The 20,217-nt window shown below is 39.3% G+C and overlaps 1 protein-coding gene across 4 annotated transcripts; it reads left to right on the top strand.

The window, feature by feature from the left end:
• The first annotated feature begins 2,359 nt into the window (after positions 1 to 2,359).
• tspan34b (tetraspanin 34b) lies at positions 2,360 to 19,897 on the top strand. 4 transcript variants are annotated; one of them, XM_023957760.2, is made up of 8 exons: positions 2,360 to 2,519; positions 10,244 to 10,321; positions 13,534 to 13,749; positions 18,052 to 18,126; positions 18,197 to 18,304; positions 18,372 to 18,503; positions 18,583 to 18,675; positions 18,745 to 19,897. In XM_023957760.2, exons 2-8 carry the CDS (start codon positions 10,265 to 10,267, stop codon positions 18,802 to 18,804), a joined length of 741 nt encoding a protein of 246 aa, XP_023813528.1. In that variant the 5' UTR covers positions 2,360 to 2,519; positions 10,244 to 10,264; the 3' UTR covers positions 18,805 to 19,897. The 4 variants fall into 4 exon arrangements, with proteins under 4 accessions (XP_023813528.1, XP_004072040.1, XP_023813529.1 ...); XM_004071992.5 differs by lacking the exon at positions 2,360 to 2,519 and adding an exon at positions 9,103 to 9,341; XM_023957761.2 differs by lacking the exon at positions 2,360 to 2,519 and adding an exon at positions 9,689 to 9,805.
• Positions 19,898 to 20,217: the final 320 nt, after the last annotated feature.

Genomic DNA, 20,217 nt, shown 5'->3' with positions numbered 1-20,217 from the left:
ACATGGAGCGCCACAATCAAGTGGCTGGAATAATATACAGGAACATGTGTGCAGAATATGAACTGGAAACCCCAAGGTCAAAATGAGAAACACCTCCGAAGGTGGTAGAGAATGAGAGGGCAAAGATCCTGTGGGACTTCCAGATCCAGACTGATAGGATGGTAATGGCGAACCAACCAGACATTGTAGTGGTGGATAAAGAACAGAGGAAAGCCGTTGTGAAGGATGTGGCAGTGCCAAGCGATTGGAACATCAGGAAAAATGAAGATGAGAAACTGGAGAAATACCAGGGACTCAGAGAAGAACTGGAGAAAGCCTGGAAAGTGAAGGTGACAGTGGTGCCTATGGTAATTGGAGCACTCGGGGCAGTAACCCCCAAGCTGGAGGAGTGGCTACAACAGATACCTGGAAAGACCTCAGACTTCTCAGTACAGAAAAGTGCATTGCTAGGAACCAGATGAAAGGAAGTACAACCTTTGGCAACCCAAAGTTCTTGGATATTTACATTTTCAGGACTAAAATCTACCATTCTCAGAGAACATGGTGGTGAGGCCAAAGCAGCAACAGATACTAAAAAAATACTTTCGTTTTAGCCAATCTGAGTATATTTCTAAAATGCTAAAAATCTCTCCTTATTTATGAGGAATCCCCTCAATGATGAGAGGAAAGGCACAGAGAATTTTGAGGAACTATTGCACCAGAAAAGGCAGGGGCGCCACCTTCTGATTCACTGGGCTGAGCTGGGGGACTATGACCAAACCTACACCAGCCCACTGCCTCTGCATTTTTTTAATGTGTAATATTTTTATGACACTTGCTGATGCTGTATATGTCAAAATCTGAACACAAAAAAGGGAATTTTATCTCACAAGTTATCAAGGAAGACAAAAAACTCAGGAATAAACAATAGCATCCAAAAGGTTGAGGTTCTATGAAACTGAATAGATATTCTTTGTCAGCTGGAGAAGGACCTATCTGTGGAAACCAATGGTATTCATTTGCCCTCAACAATTTCAGATTACATTAAAAGTTAAAACATTGTGTTTTCTTGCGCAGTATTCATACAGAACCATATGCCCGAAGCAAGTTTCTTTTCCCATTTTGTTCTACCGTGCATATTTTGAAAGACTAATTAGAAGTACTGTCAATCATTGAAAGCATGATGTGTGTGAATGCAAAGTAGGGAAAATGGGGAAAAACCTTGTTTTACTGCAAACAGAAACAAGAACAGGAAAGAGAGGGTTAAAAATCAACTAGTGTCCTTTCAATAACCCTTTGAACCAGAAGAATACGAGAATCGTATCCTTTGAGAATGACATGTTTACAAAAGTGATGTCTAGCTAGGCTGACATGGCTGGTGGATAGCAAAAGCTGTGGAAGAGAGCAGGGCTGACGGATTAACTTCAAGCAATGAAATGAAAAAGAGAACATTTTCAAATCCTAAAAATACTACACACCATCAACGTTCATTTTTTGGATTGATATAATGCAATCTTACACTGCAAAGTCTTTTTTTTCCCTATCAAGTCCTTCTTAAACAAGCAGTTTTGGATGATGGCCGTCCAGAGACTTTACTGTATCTGTGCTGGCTATGTTTAGCCAGAGGTTTCCATCTTCTTGAGGCACAGAGACACTAAATGGGGAGAATTCGTAAACAGAAAGATGCTGCGCAGCAACTTTATTTGGGCTATTTATTTGTTTATCCCTTGTGCTATCCTAGGCACTTTAACATTGGGGTTGGGTCATCTAGACCCACTAGACAGTGTGTTGAACCTTTTTTCTTTAATGATTTGTGATCTTCACTGGTGTCCATGGACTCCATAAAATCCTCTCCACCTTTATCCACCTTTGTCGTGGTAGGGATAACACAGCAATGTATGGGTGGGGTCATCTGGACCCCATAAGACAGCACCAGGGTTGATGCTCGGAGTTGGAATGGGTAAAAATGACACTTTGGGGGTTATTTAACACTTTTTAGTGATAAAGTTGTACTGACAGTGTCAACTATTAAAACCCAAAAGAGTTATGTTAACTCTGAAAATTCCACACTATGTCTTTAGTGTCACCATCACCCTGTGTAGATAAGGACCATATGTTCACTGGCTCAGAGTTAAGATAAAGTGTGTTGCATTAATGCAAAAGTGTTGCATTAACACTTACGTTTTTACTCTATATCTTCTTGAGGTTCTGCATTAGTGTGACACTGAAGAAACCGCCACAGTTCCTGTTTCTGCAGAACATCTCCACTTCAGCAGCTACATGACTGCAGGAAAGAAGCTGTTTTAGACTAGGGGGTGGAGTGTGGGTTGCTTTTCACGCTGTGATGTCGCCTTTCTGGAGGAGGTGTGGGGAGAACCATACTGATATGGCTGGTCTTCATTTAAAGACCGGGACTTGGACTCCAGACTTGGACAGTCAAGTCTCACCAGGACTTGAAGCTTGACATTTGGGACTTGTGAAAAAGACTTGTTTGTTCTTTTTTGTCTCCAGGATCAGGTGAGGAACATCAACTGTTGCAGGTAAGTCCCCACAGGCTGTTTAATGACAACTTCTGGTTATAAAATGTTTGTTTTAACTATAAGTTGCAAGAATTCCATGATAAAGGTATGAAGAACAGTTTGTTTCAACTTGTTTAGGTTCAAAGCTCCACATTACATCCTGCTGGACCGCTTCATCCTCTACCCATCCCAAGTTGTTACAGGTCTTCCGATTTAAGGCACACAGTGGTTTTGAAGGCTTGAAGGAAGTCATGGAATCATTTTTTAGGGGAAATTTGTTGGTGTGCAACTTCTTTGATTCTTGTGCATTTTTTTAAAGACTTGAAGCTTCTGAGGATGAATCTCCACTCCTGATGAGTCAGGAATGAAATCCTTGAGCACTGAGAGTTATGACTCCAAGACTGAAATTAGCACATTTCCCAGCGTCATATCTTCGTAGTCAAACCGATTTGACTCTTTTAGAGTCATTACAATAACAGCAAGTGTAAGGCCTCACAGCCATTTTCCAAATGTAGGTGTTAATGCTCAGAGTTAAAATGCGCAGAGTAAAAATAACTCTGTGGGGATCATTCAAAACTTTTTAGTAACGGTTTGTATTGGCAAGATTCTGGCTTTACAATAAGTATCCTGGTATTGTACTGGAACATTTAAAAAAAAAAATGAAAATAGGACCTAGAAAAAATTCTACCTGAGTATTAATATGTCTTTCATTTTAATAAAATTGTAAAATTACCTTTATTTAATGATCACAATGTTAAGCACTACAACTGTATCTCATATATAAGTTGCTTTTACCCAAGCAAATTCATAGTGCTTTTATTTTGGTAAGTTAAAATGTATTTGTTCTTAAAGGGAACAGCCAACATTGTCTGATTTCATCCATAGAAAATTATAGAATGAATGTGCCTTAACTGATAAGGTTCTAAAAGTTGGATTGAGGAAATAAAGTTTTGTTTATTTTCAACATTACTGTAGCTTCTCCAGTATTTTTAAACAGTTCGGGATCCTAAACGGTGCTTCAAAAATAAGGCAAGGCAAGGCAAGGCAAGTTTATTTGTATAGCACAATTCGTACACAAAGTAATTCAAGGTGCTTCACAAAACAGAAAAATGCATTAAAATCACAATACATCATAGAAATAATCAACATAAAATTTACTTTAAAAGAAAAGAAGAAGAAAAAAAAGATTTAAAAAGAAAGGAAGGAAAGAAAAGTGCAGATAGGACCTTTCAGTCATATACACGGCTAAACAGAAATGTTTTAAGTCTAGATTTGAACATGAACACAGAAGAGGCCTGTCTTACGCCTTCAGGGAGGCTGTTCCAGATTTTAGCTGCAGAATATTGAAACGCTGATTCCCCTTGTTTAGTTCTGACTCTGGGAATCAACAGGAGGCCGGCCCCTGAGGTCCTCAGAGTACGAGATGGTTCATATGGCACTAACATGTCAGAGATGCACTTTGGTGCTCGGCCATGGAGAGACTTGTACACAAGCAGAGCTGCTTTGAAGTCTATTCTTTCAGGTACAGGGAGCCAGTGCAGAGACCTGAGCACAGGACTAATGTGATCATACTTCCTGGTTCTGGTCAGGACTCGAGCAGCAGCATTCTGGATGTACTGAAGCTGTTTTACAGCTCGTTTGGAGAGGCCGGTGAGCAGGCCGTTACAGTAGTCTAACCTACCGGAGACAAATGCATGAATAAGTATCTCCAGGTCTCGCTTTGAGATTATGTTTTTGATTTTGGCAATGTTTTTCAGGTGGTAAAATGTCGCTGATGTTACTGACTTGATATGGCTGTTAAAGTTCAGGTCAGAGTCCATGATTACCCCTAGATTTCTGACTTGATTTGAGGGTTTAAGAGACAGAGAATGAAGGTAGCTGCTGACAATTTCTCTTTGTTTCTGTGGGCCAAAAACAATAACTTCGGTCTTGTCTGAGTTTAGCTGGAGAAAGTTGTCCTGCATCCACGCGCTGATCTGTTGGAGGCAGTGGTTGAGTGAATCCACTGGCCCATATTCACCTGTTGTCAGTGACACATAGATCTGAGTATCATCTGCATAGTTGTGATAAGAAATGTTATTACTGCGTATTAACTGCCCTAGTGGCAGCATGTAGAGGTTGAACAGAAGGGGTCCCAGGATCGATCCCTGGGGCACACCACAATTCAAGCCCATGTAGTCTGAGACACAACTCCCAATTTCAACAAAATATTTCCTGTCTTCCAGATAAGACTTGAGCCAACTTAGGGCAGATCCAGAGATGCCAACCCAGTCTTGGAGTCTGTGCAAAAGGATCCCATGATCAACAGTATCAAAGGCAGCGCTCAGGTCTAGTAGGATCAAGACAGAGACTTTTCCATCATCAGTGTTCAGGCGGATGTCATTGGTTACCTTGATAAGAGCAGTTTCTGTGCTATGATGGGGTCTAAAACCTGACTGGAAAACATCAAACGAATTGTTTAATAAGAGAAAGTCAGTGAGCTGTTGGTAGACAACTTTTTCAAGGACTTTTCCTAAAAATGGCAGATTAGAGATAGGTCTGTAATTATTCAGTACAGTGGGATCAAGACCGCTCTTTTTCAGGAGGGGTTTAATGACTGCAGTTTTTAAGGCCTCTGGAAATATTCCAGATTGAAGAGACATGTTAACTATTTGAGTAATTGATGGCAACACACTGTTCAAGACAGACTTTAGAAATCTAGTGGGTAACACATCAAGGCAGCATGTAGACGAGCTCAGACGGGTGATGGTCTCTTGGACAATTTGGTCAGTGACAGGTACAAAGTGAGTCAGCTTAGAGTGAGTAGGTGGCCGTTGGATAGTTATATGTGTTGTGGAGTTGATGGCTTTTTTAATGCCCTGAACCTTGTCATTGAAAAATACAGCAAACTCATTACATTTGGGTGTACAAACCAGTTCTATTGGTAGCTGGGTTGGAGGGTTAGTTAATCTGTTAAATGTTGTGAACAGGATACGAGAGTTGCTGCTGCAACTTCCAATTATTTCAGAGAAGTACCTTTCCCTTGTTCTGCATAAGATCTGGTTGTAAGCGTACAACTCCCCCTTATACATTTCATAATGAACCTGGAGTTTTGACTTGCGCCACTTTCGCTCGGCTCTGCGGCACTGTTGTTTCTGTGCCCTGACTAGATCATCATTCCTCCAGGGAGCTTTCTGTCTATGTTTTCTCAATTTAACTTTCATAGGGGCAATGGCATCCAGAACATTCAAGATGCTAGAAGTAACAGAATTCAGCATTTCATCAACATTGGCACCAGAGACGTTTTCAGGGTTTATCATTTCTACAAACTGTGCCCTAGTGCTCTCATTTATTTGTCTCCTTTGGACAACTGCAGGGCCAGGCGGTGGTTTGGGAGCAACAGACAGGTCAAAGAATACACAGAAATGATCAGAGAGGGCGACATCAACCACACTGACATTGTAAATAATAACCCCCCTTGTGATGAGCAGGTCCAGAGTGTGCCCTCTGCTGTGGGTGGGGCAACTCACATGCTGAATTAGACCAAAGGTTTCAAGGACAGCATTGAGCTCTTTTGCATTTCTGTCATTGACATTATCAACATGAACATTAAAATCACCTGTAATGACTAGACCATCAAAGTCTGTGCACACAACTGAGAGCATTTCAGTGAAATCATCAATAAAACTTTGGCTGTGCTGAGGAGGTTTGTACATAACTATGCAGAGTAAGGGAGGAGTTTGTTTTAGCTCAATCTTAAAGGACACATACTCAAATGATGAAAACACACCAAATGATAGTCTGCGGGTTGCAATATTATCTCTAAACAGTGCAGAAACGCCTCCACCCTTTTTATTTTCTCGTATTTCCGATTCATGTTTGTAGTTGGGGGGAGTTGATTCAACTAAATAAAGTACAAAAAAAAGAACACACCAATTCTTTCCAGGAACAATACAGTGATGATGAGGCAGCATAACAGGATGAAGGAGACACTTTAATGTGGCGAAGAAGCTTTGTTTACATCACAGTCTGCACTGTAACTACAGCTTCATTTTTCTCAAACGCGTAAGTAAACACGGATTTCACCGCTCATCGCCATGGCGTTGGGCTTTTGTCAGAGCGTTGTACTCATCACTCTGACCCATCTGGTCTCTGAACTAGAATCTATTGCTGGGATGTTCTGCAGAACTTTGGCCCGCTTTGCCGACAGCCTTTTTTCCCTGTGTTTTAGCCGCTGTGCAGCTGCAGTGCTTCACTCGTTCTTATCTGAGCCGCTAGCAACACAGTCCGCGTTTATATCTGATACTGGCAGCAAAATGGCACAGAGTTTAGGTTCGGAAAACATCCTAAGTAAAAACCAAGTAGTGCATGTCTCATAACAACGAAAAAAGCTGCTTCACTGAGACTTTATAGTTATTTTGTGGTGTAGAGCTGCTCAAAGAGGCTCCGTTTTCTCTGCTGCCAACTAGCGTTCGGAGGTTTAAGTGGAAAACAAAAGTCAGACACAGAAGGACCCTCAAAAATAATTGAATAAATATCAACTTGACAGCATTTGAGTATCGCCAAATGAACTATAGCGATATATCACAAAAACGATTTTTTCCATCACCCCTACTTTTTAGAAATAAAAATGTATAGATAGTGTCAACTCATAACACAGAATAGAGTTGTGTTAACTCTGACAAATTCAACACTATGCTCAGTGTCACTTTATCACTGTGTAGAGAAGGACCATATGTTATCTGGCTCAGAGTTAAAACAAAGTCTTTAAGTGTTGCATCAACACTCCTGTTTTTACTGTGTACCTGTATGTCCTCAGTGAAGCAGCCCAAACAACCAAAATCTTTACCGCCAGCAGTTACGAAAAATAAACCGCATCCACTGCTGGCTGGTATAAATGCAATTTGAAACCAGAAATGAGTCCCTGCTCTGAAGTATCGCCAACTTTCACACCCTAAAACACACGTCTTGGGCATCTTGACAAATAGGTTGTGTGTCCTTCTAAGCAACACAACAAACAGAATTGGGATTTTCACAAGGTGAGTGATTAGACATTCCACTCTGCTTTTCAAGCGTTGTCAGGTAAAAATGTCCCGAAATGAATTACATAAATAGATTAAACATTTAATGCAAGATTTGTCGGTTTTCTGCGCTTCACAGATGACGCTAGAGTTTGAACGAAATGTAATAAATGTGAAGTACTGAGACAATTATCGAAAAGTATTAAGTCTTCAGCTGCTTTTACTAGACACGAAACAAAATCTGCTAGTTAAAAAAAAAGAAAAAGATTTGCATTAGTAAGAGAACCGATGTTCCTCATGTGGGTGTGTGTGGAGGCTGTTCTAAAATAAGGCTTTTGGGTGACTTATGATGAAGCTAAGGTTAGTTCTGTTCTGATTAGTAAAGCTTGACTGTAAAATTGCTAAAACTCCCCTTCAAGGAAGTTGAATTCTTTGTAGTTGAGCTCAGGAGGATTTAAAAAGAAATGTGGTCAGTCACTCCAACACGTTAACATTTTATTACAAAATTTTTTGTGAATTTTTATAGAAGTTTTAATTATGAACGCTGAGATTTTATATCCTGACTGTTCTTTTTTCTGTTTTCCATAAGCGTTCATTAAAAGTCTGTAAATAGTAATAATTAAAGTCAATGATAAACTTGCATTAGCTTGTATTTTGTCTAGTAGCATTCCACTTAAGCGTATTCACTGCTTTATGAGGATTTTTAGAAATCAATGTGCTTAATATTCTCACCATGTCATGTTTTTTATAGAAATATAGTCAGTCTGTCAAAGTTTTTAATGCTATTTTCTAAAACATTGGGGAGAAAAAGGGTAGATGTCTCTTACAGACGTTGTCTTTTTTATTACTCTGAACACTTTTAACCCAAGCTAAACGTGAAATCCATCTGATTCGTGCTTTTTTTCCACACTTGAAGGTCTCATATTGGCTCACCTCATTCTTCTGCTTAGAATAAGCCACAACTTTCCATAACTATTTATCTTTCTGCCTGGTCACCGACGTGAAAAATGACCTCACAGCCAAATAAAGGCTCGTTCATCACTTGTGTTTACAATTGGGGAGGTAAAAACTCATTATGCAAACTTTTGTCACTGGAGGGGAGTTTTCACTTGCGATCTTGATTGTTGTGTAGTTTTAAAAAGCCACTTACGATAACTTAAAACTATCTGTTGTAACCTGGTTTCAGTGGTGAAAGAGTGGCCGCACTTGTGTTCATTTGAATGGATGATGAGTCAGCCCACGCCTGAGCGAGGCTCTCCAGAACCCCGGAAACGTGTCTCTGCGTGTGTTAGTGGTAACTTCATTGAGTCAGCATCTTTCTCACAGAGCTCTATTTTTTATTTTTATTTTTTCATAGCTGCTGAGGATATTTTCTGTTTTTGCATATATTTTGACTACATGAGTTAATTTCCCAAGCTGCTGCAGAGAAGCTGCCTCTGAAATCACAGAGGAGGACTGCATCCTGTCAAAATGGAAAATTCTACGTCCTGCTTTTGGGGGGAGGGCTTTTCAAGCCGGACGCAGGTATTCTGTGCAGGTGTAACCAGGGATCCGCCCCCTCCTTTTCACTCCCACTCGCTGGCCTCCAGCTCCATGGTGAAGTCAGCTGTGGTCACACCCACAACTCATCTTCCCTCCCTGTTCGCTTGAACCAGCCGGCAGGCTTTAAATAAGTGCAGTTTGCTGAAAAGGTCTCTGAGCGCTTGTCCTACAGACACCAGAACGGAGCAGCCTCTGGATAATATTTTGGTTTATCTGCCACAGAATTTTGTGTTTCTTTAATATATTTTCAACCTTTTTTTTCACCTGTGACCAACGCAGAAGTCTCACAGCTTTGTTTCAGGTAAGGTAAAAGGGCTAAAAACCTTGACTTTGCTTTGGTTTTTAAGCTGATTAAAATGTTGGTTTCTTGTGAGAGATATGAAAATCCAAATGACAGTGATCCTTTGTCTGCTGAGAGCCACCTGGCATTATTTCCCTGAATGAAGCCCTTTGAGATCTGCTCCTCTGTGTTATGGGTGGAAAGCTTGTTTGTTAGAGCCCAGCTCCACTTTCTTTTGCCTTTCTCTTTTTTTTTTCTTTTTTTAACAGTTTTGCATGTGAGTATTGTTAACACATCACCGAGCTGACTTGTAGACTTCACAGTTCAAGTGCTGAAGCAGGAAAAGCTGTCTTCTGTGAAATGATAGTGGGAGTTTTGGGGGAGTCAAGGCAACTGACAGCATCCCAGTTGTATGATTAACTAGATGAGCTGACTGTAAGACCGTACTGGGGCTTGATGAAACCAACACGCACTTCCTGATCCAGGTGAGTCTGGTAGATGTGGAGCAGCGATATGATGGCAATGTTCACCGCCCACTTATGCTTTGTCACTGTTTTTGTTTTGTCCGACCACACAAAGGGTTAGTGTTCCACACGGACCATGTATAAAAGAAGAAGAGCTGAATAGACTCTGAAACATAAGATAATGTTAGAAGACATGATTTGACATGGTTTATGGGAAGCAGAAGAGGGCAGCTTCCTTCTTTGCTTTGTCTCGAGAAAGGGCTTTTCCCCGTTGATGAATTATTACCTGGATCAAATGTGAAGAACTGAGACGGTAGTTCCCTTCCTCTACTACCAAGGAAACGGCACAGCAAACAGCTCATTTGCAATTCACAATGTTATAGTCGATCCACCTCAGCGTGACGAATTTATGTTCAAACTGAGATGTTTCAACCTGTTTTTATCCCCCCTCCACTACAGGTGAGACAGACCTCTACAGAGATGGGGTGTTTTGGTTTTCTCAAGATTATGATGTTCATCTTTAACGGCATCATCTTCGTAAGTGCTCCCCCAGCTTCCTGTGTTCCTGAGAGCTGTGTCACGAATCATGTGCAAAAATATGCAAATCAGCGGGTTTCATATTTTTTTCCCCTGGAGACTCAGCATGAAATGAGCTTGTCACATCCCAGCGGGATCCATTTGAATGGAAAAAATACTATTGGAATGGATTTTCCATCAGTTTTGAATTTAAAAAGAAAAAAAAAAAATCTTGAAATTGTGATGGTGGGACTGGCTGAGATGAAGGTTACTAGGGGAAAAACAATGCTACACCCATTAATGTTTCTTTTTTAAATTCAAATAATGCCAAAAAAGGAAAAGCATTTGCAAAAAAGTGCCTAAATAAAAATAATTATACCAAGAAGCTAAAAAACAACAGTTAATAGGGTGATGGTTATGTTTTAGGCTTTATTAACGCTGATGTTATTTTAGTAAAACAGGTTTGTAAAGAAGATTCAGAGTCTCAAAGGAATATCCTCTATAAATAAAGGATGTAGTTATAAAAATAATGCTAATCATTTATCAAAAAAAGGAAATTGATTTTATGGAAGTTTGCTGCAGTTCTTGAATTTTAAACTCAGACATATCTTTTTAGACATATTGATAACATTTTTTTATTTTTTGAAATCTCGTAACAGCCAATTATAAACAAAATCTGGAAAATGAACAAAATATAATATGTTAACATAAATGAACGTGTTGAAAGCAGATTGGTTCAAAAAATTTAAAGGAAAAGGAAACTTAAAGGGCTTTAAAATCCAGAAGAAAAATCAAAAGAACAACTAAAGAGGTGGAACGCTCCCGGGCTTATACGACAAGAACACCATAAATCAAAGTGTAAATGAGTAGATTCTGACAATATAAAGTGGACAAATTACAGATAGTGAGGAATGATTGATTGAGAATATAATTTTGGTGTTTTTAAAGGGTTCCTATGGGATTCTTTTCTGAACACAGAGGTCATTGATAAAGAAAATGAAGCTTAAAATGACATTTCTGCGTATTTTGTTTTTCAAATCGCTGTGAATCAGGAGCAGATGAACAAATGTTGGAAAAAGACCGTACTTGTGATGCAGAAATGCTCCAATCCGGTTCATCCACGATAGATCCATGTACGTCTTTGTTTTCCTCGTCTGAGCTGGAATATGGATCAAAACTGAACGGCTGAACAGCTCCAATGTCGCTTACCGTTTTTGTTGCACCGCTAATGTTAGGTTGGGGGTGTGAGGGGCTGCAGGCTAGAGGGAGAGAGTAAACAGCCACCTCTCAGTTGTAGGTTATAGGTACCAGGGGCGGTTAAGTGTAAACTCTGAGCGCGTTAACCCTGAAATCAGGGAAACCCTGGGTTTTCCGTTTCAGAATGGGAGGTTTGTTAAACCAGAGAAAGCAGAGTAAGTCAAACCCGTTTCTGAAAGAGTGGTAACTTATACTCTGAGTCAGTGTCCATGGTTACTTACGCTGTGAACCTAACCTGGTCGGGAGCAGGTTTTATTCTCTAAACTCAAGGTTTCTGCCGGTCCCTTCCCCTTTTTAAAGACGAAGCAGTATCTTTTGCTTTAACCTTCATTGCCCACATGTCCGTCACACAGAGACAAGTGACAAGAATGGCTTGTCCTTTTTTGGAGGAACCAATAGACGAGGAGGCTGCATTAATTCGTAGAGAATTACATTTACGTCGTGCGAGGATTTTGAGACCTAGACTCGATTTTTTGTCATTTCCCCATATGTTTTTGTTTGAGCGTTACCGCTTTTCGTTGCAGTCAATTACATGTATACAATGAAAACAACATTAGATATGTATTGCTATGTAGATGTTTCATATGTCAAATATTGTCAAACAAGCCTACATCCATGACATGCTCAAATTTGACCTGATTGAATTATGTTTTTATACTTCATTTTTAGCTGCTGCCATGTTCTTTTAATTCCTGCAGGATTGCATCTACATGAAAAGGAAATCAGGGACACTGAATTAGATTAATGTAACAATTACTTTTAGGAAACACAATTTGCTAGTACTGCTTACTTTCTTAATCCCATATAAACCTATACCACTTGATCAATACAAGGGTAGACAAAAGTTCACTTTTAAAAACACAATTGCATGTATTAATATTAAACTGACCAACGTTTGCAAGAGGGGAAGGTTAACAATAAAGTCCTCTAAACATTACCGACGTTAAATGCATTTTTCCCCCAGATTGGTTCTGTACACTATGCAGCATTTCATGCAATTACACCAGGAATAACACTTCAAAAGTACACCTAAATATTGCCATTTTTATTTCACACCTTACGCTATTTAAAAAGTTATTACAGCCAATAATTTATAACAATGATTTAAATGCAAACTTAGGCATTAACTTGAGCAGCTATGTTTTCCACGCTAACTGTCTCTGTTTTGCAGATGCAGCGGTGTTGCTTTTCTTCTGGAATATGTGCTCATAGTCACTGTAACTCTGCAGCAGCACGTCAAGTCCAGCTGGCGAAAAATACGCAGACCTCTTTTTTTCCACGGTTGCCATGGTGACTCGTAATATCTGCGCTCCATTGATAATGGCTTCTTTTAGTCACGGTGCGCACGCTTACCTCCGAATCAGTCCACTCAGAGTTGATTGACCTAACTCCGATCAGCTTCTCTGAAACAGAAAACTCAGAGTTGTTAATCTCTCGATTGACCAACTCAGAGTTCAAGTTTAACCTCAGAGTTGGTTGAACCTCCTTTCTGAAACAGGCCCCAGGAACGGTATTTCCCACAACTCAGGGATGAATTTTTAACGAACCCTTGCTGCTCTGCAGAAACTATGTCCTAGAAAACAACATGTTTTTTTTTGGACTAAAAATGTTCTAATTCATTAAAGACCACTAGGATAGCGCCCTTAAAATAGATCAAAAACTGATTGGAGTAGGACTTCAAGGATAGGTGTAATGTCCCCTTTGGATGTAGAGATTAAATTGCTTTTAGCCAGGTGCTCTTTGTGTACACAACTGTAATTTAACAGAAATACCGGTTTAACGGCACAGATCCTCTTTTCATCGCTAAGAGTCTATAAATAGAGTCAATTTGTTTAGCAGGTCAAAGACTGATCTATTCACTTTTTTCCACTCTGAACTTTACAGAAGCAGCTCTTTTTCTGGTCTCACACCAACATACAAATGTGTTGCTGATGTTTGGAGGTTTCTCCTCTTATTTTAATTTCTTCTTCCTGCAGCTTGCAGGTGCCGCCATACTTGGAGTGGGCATCTGGGTGAAAGTGGACAGCAGCTCCATCCTCGGCTTCCTTGGGAAACTTCCAGATGCTCCATCAGAGTTTAATCAGGTCCTCAACGTGGGTTACTTGCTGATCGCTATAGGTGCACTGCTGGTCCTCATTGGCTTCCTAGGCTGCTGTGGAGCCTCAAAGGAGAACAAGTGCATGTTGCTGCTGGTAAGCTGCTGCCTGGGCCTTTACAACATTTTTGTTAATGTCAAAAGCTTTTGTTTTATTAACTTCCCTAGTGCATACACTTTAACGTTGTAGTTATGGATCAGAGATTGTGTTGGAAGGCTTTTTTCTTAAGCGCTATCAACTCCACCAAAAGTCAAGTTTTCTTGTTCAATAGTTTCTTCATATCCAAAACTGATTTAGGATGCAGGATTGCACGTCACTGAGAGGACAGGTTTTTTTTTTTGATAAAGAATAATAACTTTTGAATGACATCTAATCTAATGAAGTTTCAGCTTTTATTTTTTAATTTCCTACAAAAAAAGAAAATAGAGGGATTTTTAGAAGAAGAATTTATGTGATTAAGATGTAGAACTCACAAAAACTGGCAGGTTTAGAAGATGGATCGATCAATGGATAGATGGGTGGATGGATGGATGGAATTATTGAGTCAAGATCAATTCAAAACAATCTCCTCCTTTGATGTTGCTGGAACATGATAAGGAAAAAAATGTTATGTCTCTTCAAGAAAATCAAACTGGTGTCCATTGAAGCAGCAACACTTGTCACGATTTCTGTTGGTGTTGATAAGAACCCAAAAACTCATTATAAAGTGATGAAAGGTCCAGCATATTACCAAAAGTACAAGCTAAAGGGGAGGTCCTACTGAGTTAAGAATTGGATTTCGGGAAACAAAAAAAGTTTTCTACCAGAGGACCAGGGAGTGCATCCAGACAAATATGAAAATTCAGAAATTCTGATGATTGTTCCCATAAAATCCTGTAAAACTTCAAACTAAAACTTTCAAACCATCTACATGGATGGTGCAGAATTTTGCACTACAAGGACAGATGGATACTTGTGTACAAATATGTACATAAAATCATACATGAAAATGACAGCTCATAAAGAGAATAAATACAAGCATAAATGTTCATTTCCAGATCCGTATTTTTAAAAAAAGGTCTTCAATTTGGAGATCCATGACAAACACTATATTAAATTAACTTGTGCCTACAAGTCATTTCCAGACTAATACATGAGAGATTACTAGATATTATTTAAAAGTAATTCTTTATCTTACAATATTAGTTTGCAATGCATTACATGACTTTATTTTGCATTACCGTTAAATTATTTCTTTTGCACAAATGGATTTTTGATGAGGGCTAATATGTGAATCAATGTGTGCTTTAAGCAGATAAAGGATTAACTCTCAGCTTTTGTCAGTTTAGTTCATACGAATGAAGAATATAGGCCATTAGTAAAAAGGGGAAACTGAGATGAAACAGTAGAGTTGGGTCTTTTGTCCAAACTTGTCTTGCAGCTTTTGACACCATCTCAGATTCTTTTTTTCTCTTATCCTCCATGTATAAGATTTTGTTCCACTTCTACGCCGACGACACTCACCTCTACCCAACCACCATCCCTAACTCTACCCTCCCCCCAATTGTTCAAAATGTGTTTTTCTCACAACCTTCTCACCTTTAACTCACCTTTAACTGTCCGATCGACCAAATGGGAAGAGTGCATTTTAAAACACACATTTACAAACATTGATTGTGTGCATAATAATAGGTTTTCATTGATTTCCATAAAGCTTAACAGGAAGTTTGGCTCAGTAATCAAGTTGATAGAAAAGTTTGTAGTGACTTACAATAAGCAGAAAAAAGGTAGTTTATGGCATTTTTGTCATATCTAACACAGTGGGCTTCAAATTTTAACACTAAAAGTGTCACGGTTAGGGGGGCTCGAGAACCGGTAGGACCCAGACGCAGAGACGGGAGGCAAAACGGTTTCGGGACTAGAGGGTTTAATAAACAAACAAAAGGCGCTGCCGAGCAGGATTACAAAACAAAACAAAACTTACTGTGGCGTGGCGAAGAACATGGAACAAGGACACTAAGACAAGAAGACGTAACACCATGACCAGAAGCTAATGGACCAGCACAAGAGGAAGGCAGAGACAAGACTTAAATACAGGCAGGGCAGACAAGACACAGGTGAACACGATCAGGGCAGATGGGGACCAAGGAAGTAAAACTCAAGACATGACAAGACAGGAACCCTTTCAAAATAAAACAGGAAACAGAACCAAACAAGACAGAACAAGAACAAAAGCAAAAACCAAGACAAAACAAACTCAAACCATGACAAAAAGTCTTTTTGGCCAGTTTCTCATTGACGAAAACCAAGCTAGAGCCAAACGCAATGTTTATAAAAATACACTTTTGAAATGTTTTTGGGGCCAGTAATCTTTATAAAATACAGCTTGTAAACATTTTCTACATTTGAATCATAACTGTATTTTTTTATTAATACTACAGCAGCAGCATACACAAGTTCTTTTCAAAATAAAACATACCCTGTGTCAAATAAGATGTTGCTGCTGCATCAGATTTTGTTAAATTAAAATTGCCAAAAAGTCAGATGTGGTATTTTCTGTAATTATAACTTTGATACACCATCATCCTTTTTCTCCTTCTATTTAATATTTAAACATGATAACACTGTTGTAGAATCTATATAAAAAACTACATATATACTGCAATAACATATTATTCTGATAATAAACCCTTCCAACAGTAGATTAAACCTTTTACTATAGTTTTGCTCAGTTATCTGCTATGTTAAGTCTAGACATAGGCTACTGTGTGTCCGAATTCCCACCCCCCTCCTTAACTACTACAAAACTATCTAGTGCAGGACTATCTGGTGTCCTGGATTTTAAAGGTAATTTGGACACCATGCTCACTACAACAAATATGACGACATTGATTTCACAAAATAAAAAAACAAATAAATACAAACATTTTAACAATGAATTTTAATGAGTCCAGAAAAAAATGTTCAAATGCAATGCATTGTGGTATATTTGTTAATCTTGTGAGCATCGATGCATACTGGTTTTTCACAGAGTTTGGAATTTTGGAACACCACTACAAAATGGCAAACGCCCAATATAGTGCACTATAGTGAAGAAGTTCGGACATACCCCTAAATGACTAAACTTATCAGCCGAAAACCATTTAACCAAAACTATTACAAACCCCATTATTTATTTAAATTGTTGCATTTTTTTGTCAAAGTCACAATGGAGGGATAAAAGACCTGAATGTGACTTCCAGACCGACCCCTGCATCACTGCTTTGAACAATGACGTTATGGGCAGTTAGTCTGTAGTTATTCACAAGTTACTGATCATCTAATGAGTAAAACATTGGTCACGTCTCAATGGCAACGAGAACTGAACCCAGTCTCAGATCATCTTTCAGGGCAAAAAGATTGATCCTATTTTGTTTTTTTACATAAATCCTGATTAGCTGTGTATTTATTAGGAACATTTTCTGTTCTTAAGTTTCTTAACTGATGTCGGACTGATTCCCTCTTGCTGTTGGAAGATTCATAAATGTCCTTTTCACAAGTTTCCATACATGAACTACTTTATTTTCTTGAATCTTTATGTTTGAGGCTGGTTTAAACGTAAACTTTGTGATGAAGATGAAGACGTCAAAGTGGATGCTAACAACCGCACTTAAGCTGCATCCGACATTAAATGATGGATAAATAAAGCAAAATAAAATGACACAACAGTCGAAAACTGGTATTTTCTAAATATGATCACATACATGAATCCATCGTGTCTGCATCTTTATTATCTGCATATGTGAAACATTAGAGAATAAGTGGTACAACAATAAATAGTGTTGTACCAAACACATTTGTTTGGTTTTTATTAGCCTTTTAGCTTTTGGGCCACTAACTCAATGGTTCGAGCAGCTGCGTAACCCTTGTGCTATCCTAGGCACTTTAACATTGAGAGTGGGGTCATCTAGACCCACTAGACAGTGCGCTAAACCTTTTATCTTCAATGATTTGTGATCTTCACTGGTATCCATGGATTCCATGAAATCCTCTCCACCTTTATCCACCTTTGTCATGGTAGGGATAACACCTCAATGTAAGGATGGGGTCATCTGGACCCCATAGGATAGCACAAGGGTTAAAGTCATGTGACACGTCAAGACAGGCAGATGTGGTGATCAGAATCCCGAAGTTTTCCAAAATCAAACTTCTTTTAGTGTAACAAAATAAACTAAATGGAAATAATCAAAGTTAGTATATGCATTTTTTTTCTATCTGTGGCCCAGTGCCAAGTGGCCCCTACTGACCGGTACCGGTCCACGGCCTGGGGGTTGGGGACTACTGCCTTTCCCCTACTTGGGTACAGCAAAAATGATTATGTAACTTGTTTTGTAATGAGAACTCCCAGCAACTCCAGTAACAATCAGCTCTCTTCCTCAGTTTTTCATCATCATCCTGCTGGTCTTCATCGCAGAGGTTGCTGGAGCCATCGTGATTCTGGCCTTCAGACCACTGGTGAGTTACGGACAGTAAAGTTGAAAGCAGCATAAAGGGGAGGGGTCTCACATGCACACTCGCCACTCAGGTGGATAACCTGTTACAAAAGGCCAGCGTGAATGCGGTCGCCAGCATCCAGATGGAGTATGGGAAAAACCCTGACCTGACAGGACTATGGAACTCCACCATGACCACGGTACATTACAGGCGATGATGGGCCATCCTGCTTCACAGCCTTTTTCTAACAATCCGTCTCTTCCCAGCTGCAATGTTGTGGGTTCAACAATTACTCGGACTTTAATAACTCCGATTATTACAACAAGACCAAAGGCTACCCGCCGCAGTGCTGCTCATCGCCTCAACCACCGTGCAACCAAACCATGGCTGAAACAAAGGTAAATGTCTCAAATATTCAATCCTCCAAAACCAATTGTTCATCACTTTAGAGTTGATCTCTCTTTTTTCTTTTTTTAGGGAGTGATTGGTTGCTTCTCAAAGTTCAAGAAGCTGATTGATGACAACAGTGTAGTTATAGTCGGGGTGGCTTTGGGAATAGCAGCTCTGGAGGTATGACACCAACTTTGCAATACAAATGTGACAGAGGCCTGCTTTATCAGAAGGTTTTCTCCCCCGCAGATATGTGCCATGGTGGTCTCCATGTTCCTGTACTGCAGAATACGGTCCACGGTTGGCTGACGGCTCAGATGGATCACTAGAGATGTTCATGTCGCCTCCTGCAGTGCCTTTTCTGAAGTCTAGGACAATCAAGAATGATTTACCAAACATTTTGACATTATCAAATACTTCTATTATATAAATGTATATTGTTGAGTTAGTTATTTAGTTAGTTATTTTTCATTTATGGCTGTGGATTAGTGCTGTCCCTCTTCAACTGCAAATCCAGACCCAGGTCTAAACACAGACCTCCTTCTCCATTGCAACTTCCTCCACTCCCCAAATCTGACTTTGTCAAACCCTCGTCTGCCTCTTTAGTGTAGTCCATTAATACATGGATATAAATTTAAAAAAAGGAAGTTTTGTGTCTCCAAACTGTGGAGTTTTGGCATCCTGTGCCACTAAAACAATGAGGCAGAAGCTGGAATTCTTATTAGAGAAAGACGCTCCTGCTTCCAAACACTTTAACTTCACCTGGATGATGAAATACTCACCTTGAAGTTTCACTGAGAAGGACTCAAAAAGATCCTCTGGTTTCTAGACAGAATGTAGATGCAGTCTTTGGTCAACCAAACAAGCCCTAATCATCACCCCTCCACCCCTCTACCCACTGGGAAAGAGGGGTTTCATTGCTACTTTGTCATTTAGTAAAAGGATGCTGATGTTGGAGCTATCCAAAGAGGAGGTTCTAGGATGTAGAGGAGGAGGATATGAAGGTGAGTGAGGAGGATCGAGAGGAGAGGTGGATGATTCACTGTGGCGCCCCCTAATGGTAGCAGCAGAAAGACAGGGACATACTGCCATTCTGCTCTGTGCATCTACACTCCAAACAACATTCTTATGGCTTGCTGAAAGGAAAATAAATCAGATTCACTCATTCTCATGAGTTTATTACAGACAAATAAGTTATGCTTTTAGTTAGTCATATCACGGGTTTAGTGGTTTAGTATATTTCATTTTTTTTTGTACATTTGAGCATTTCTCTGTTGCGTGATTGTTGCATGTAATAAAATGCTTAATTGTTTTGTTTTGTAAAATATTAATCTGGAAAAGGAGTCATTAATTCTTGTTCTAAATGATGTTTTCCTAAATTTTAAAGATATTTGTCACTGGTTTCCTGTGTTCAACTTTATCTTTTAGCCCAATATTACATCACAGTTTTCTCAACGGGCTTCACACCAGTAAACATAAAATAAAGTAGTTGATTGCTAAACTAAACTAAACAGACTAAGCTAACCCTCCTCACTATTTAGGGAATATTTAAACAAAGTAGAAGTTAAAACTTAATCATCAATGGGTCTGTCTCTTTGTTTTTTAACATTTGAAAGATAAAACCAGGATAGAGTTTCTTCAGCCTCCACATCAGACTACAGCCTTACACTCTTATGGAGTTAAAGAAAAAACACTCTTTGAATCTTAATCTTTGAGCTGTTT

This window comes from Oryzias latipes, chromosome 8 (assembly GCF_053564925.1).
Source record: "Oryzias latipes strain Hd-rR chromosome 8, Olatipes_Hd-rR_3.1".
Lineage (NCBI taxonomy): Eukaryota > Metazoa > Chordata > Actinopteri > Beloniformes > Adrianichthyidae > Oryzias > Oryzias latipes.
This window is presented reverse-complemented; position numbering and strand designations above follow the sequence as displayed.

Excerpts from the sequence above, each read along its gene's own strand:
- tspan34b (XM_078950821.1), top strand. The coding sequence starts at position 10,208 with ATGTTTCAACCTGTTTTTATCCCCCCTCCACTACAGGTGAGACAGACC. Across the intron at positions 13,750-18,051 it reads ACAAGTGCATGTTGCTGCTG|TTTTTCATCATCATCCTGCT; the intron begins GTAAGCTGCTGC and ends TCTCTTCCTCAG. Across the intron at positions 18,127-18,196 it reads TTCTGGCCTTCAGACCACTG|GTGGATAACCTGTTACAAAA; the intron begins GTGAGTTACGGA and ends CTCGCCACTCAG.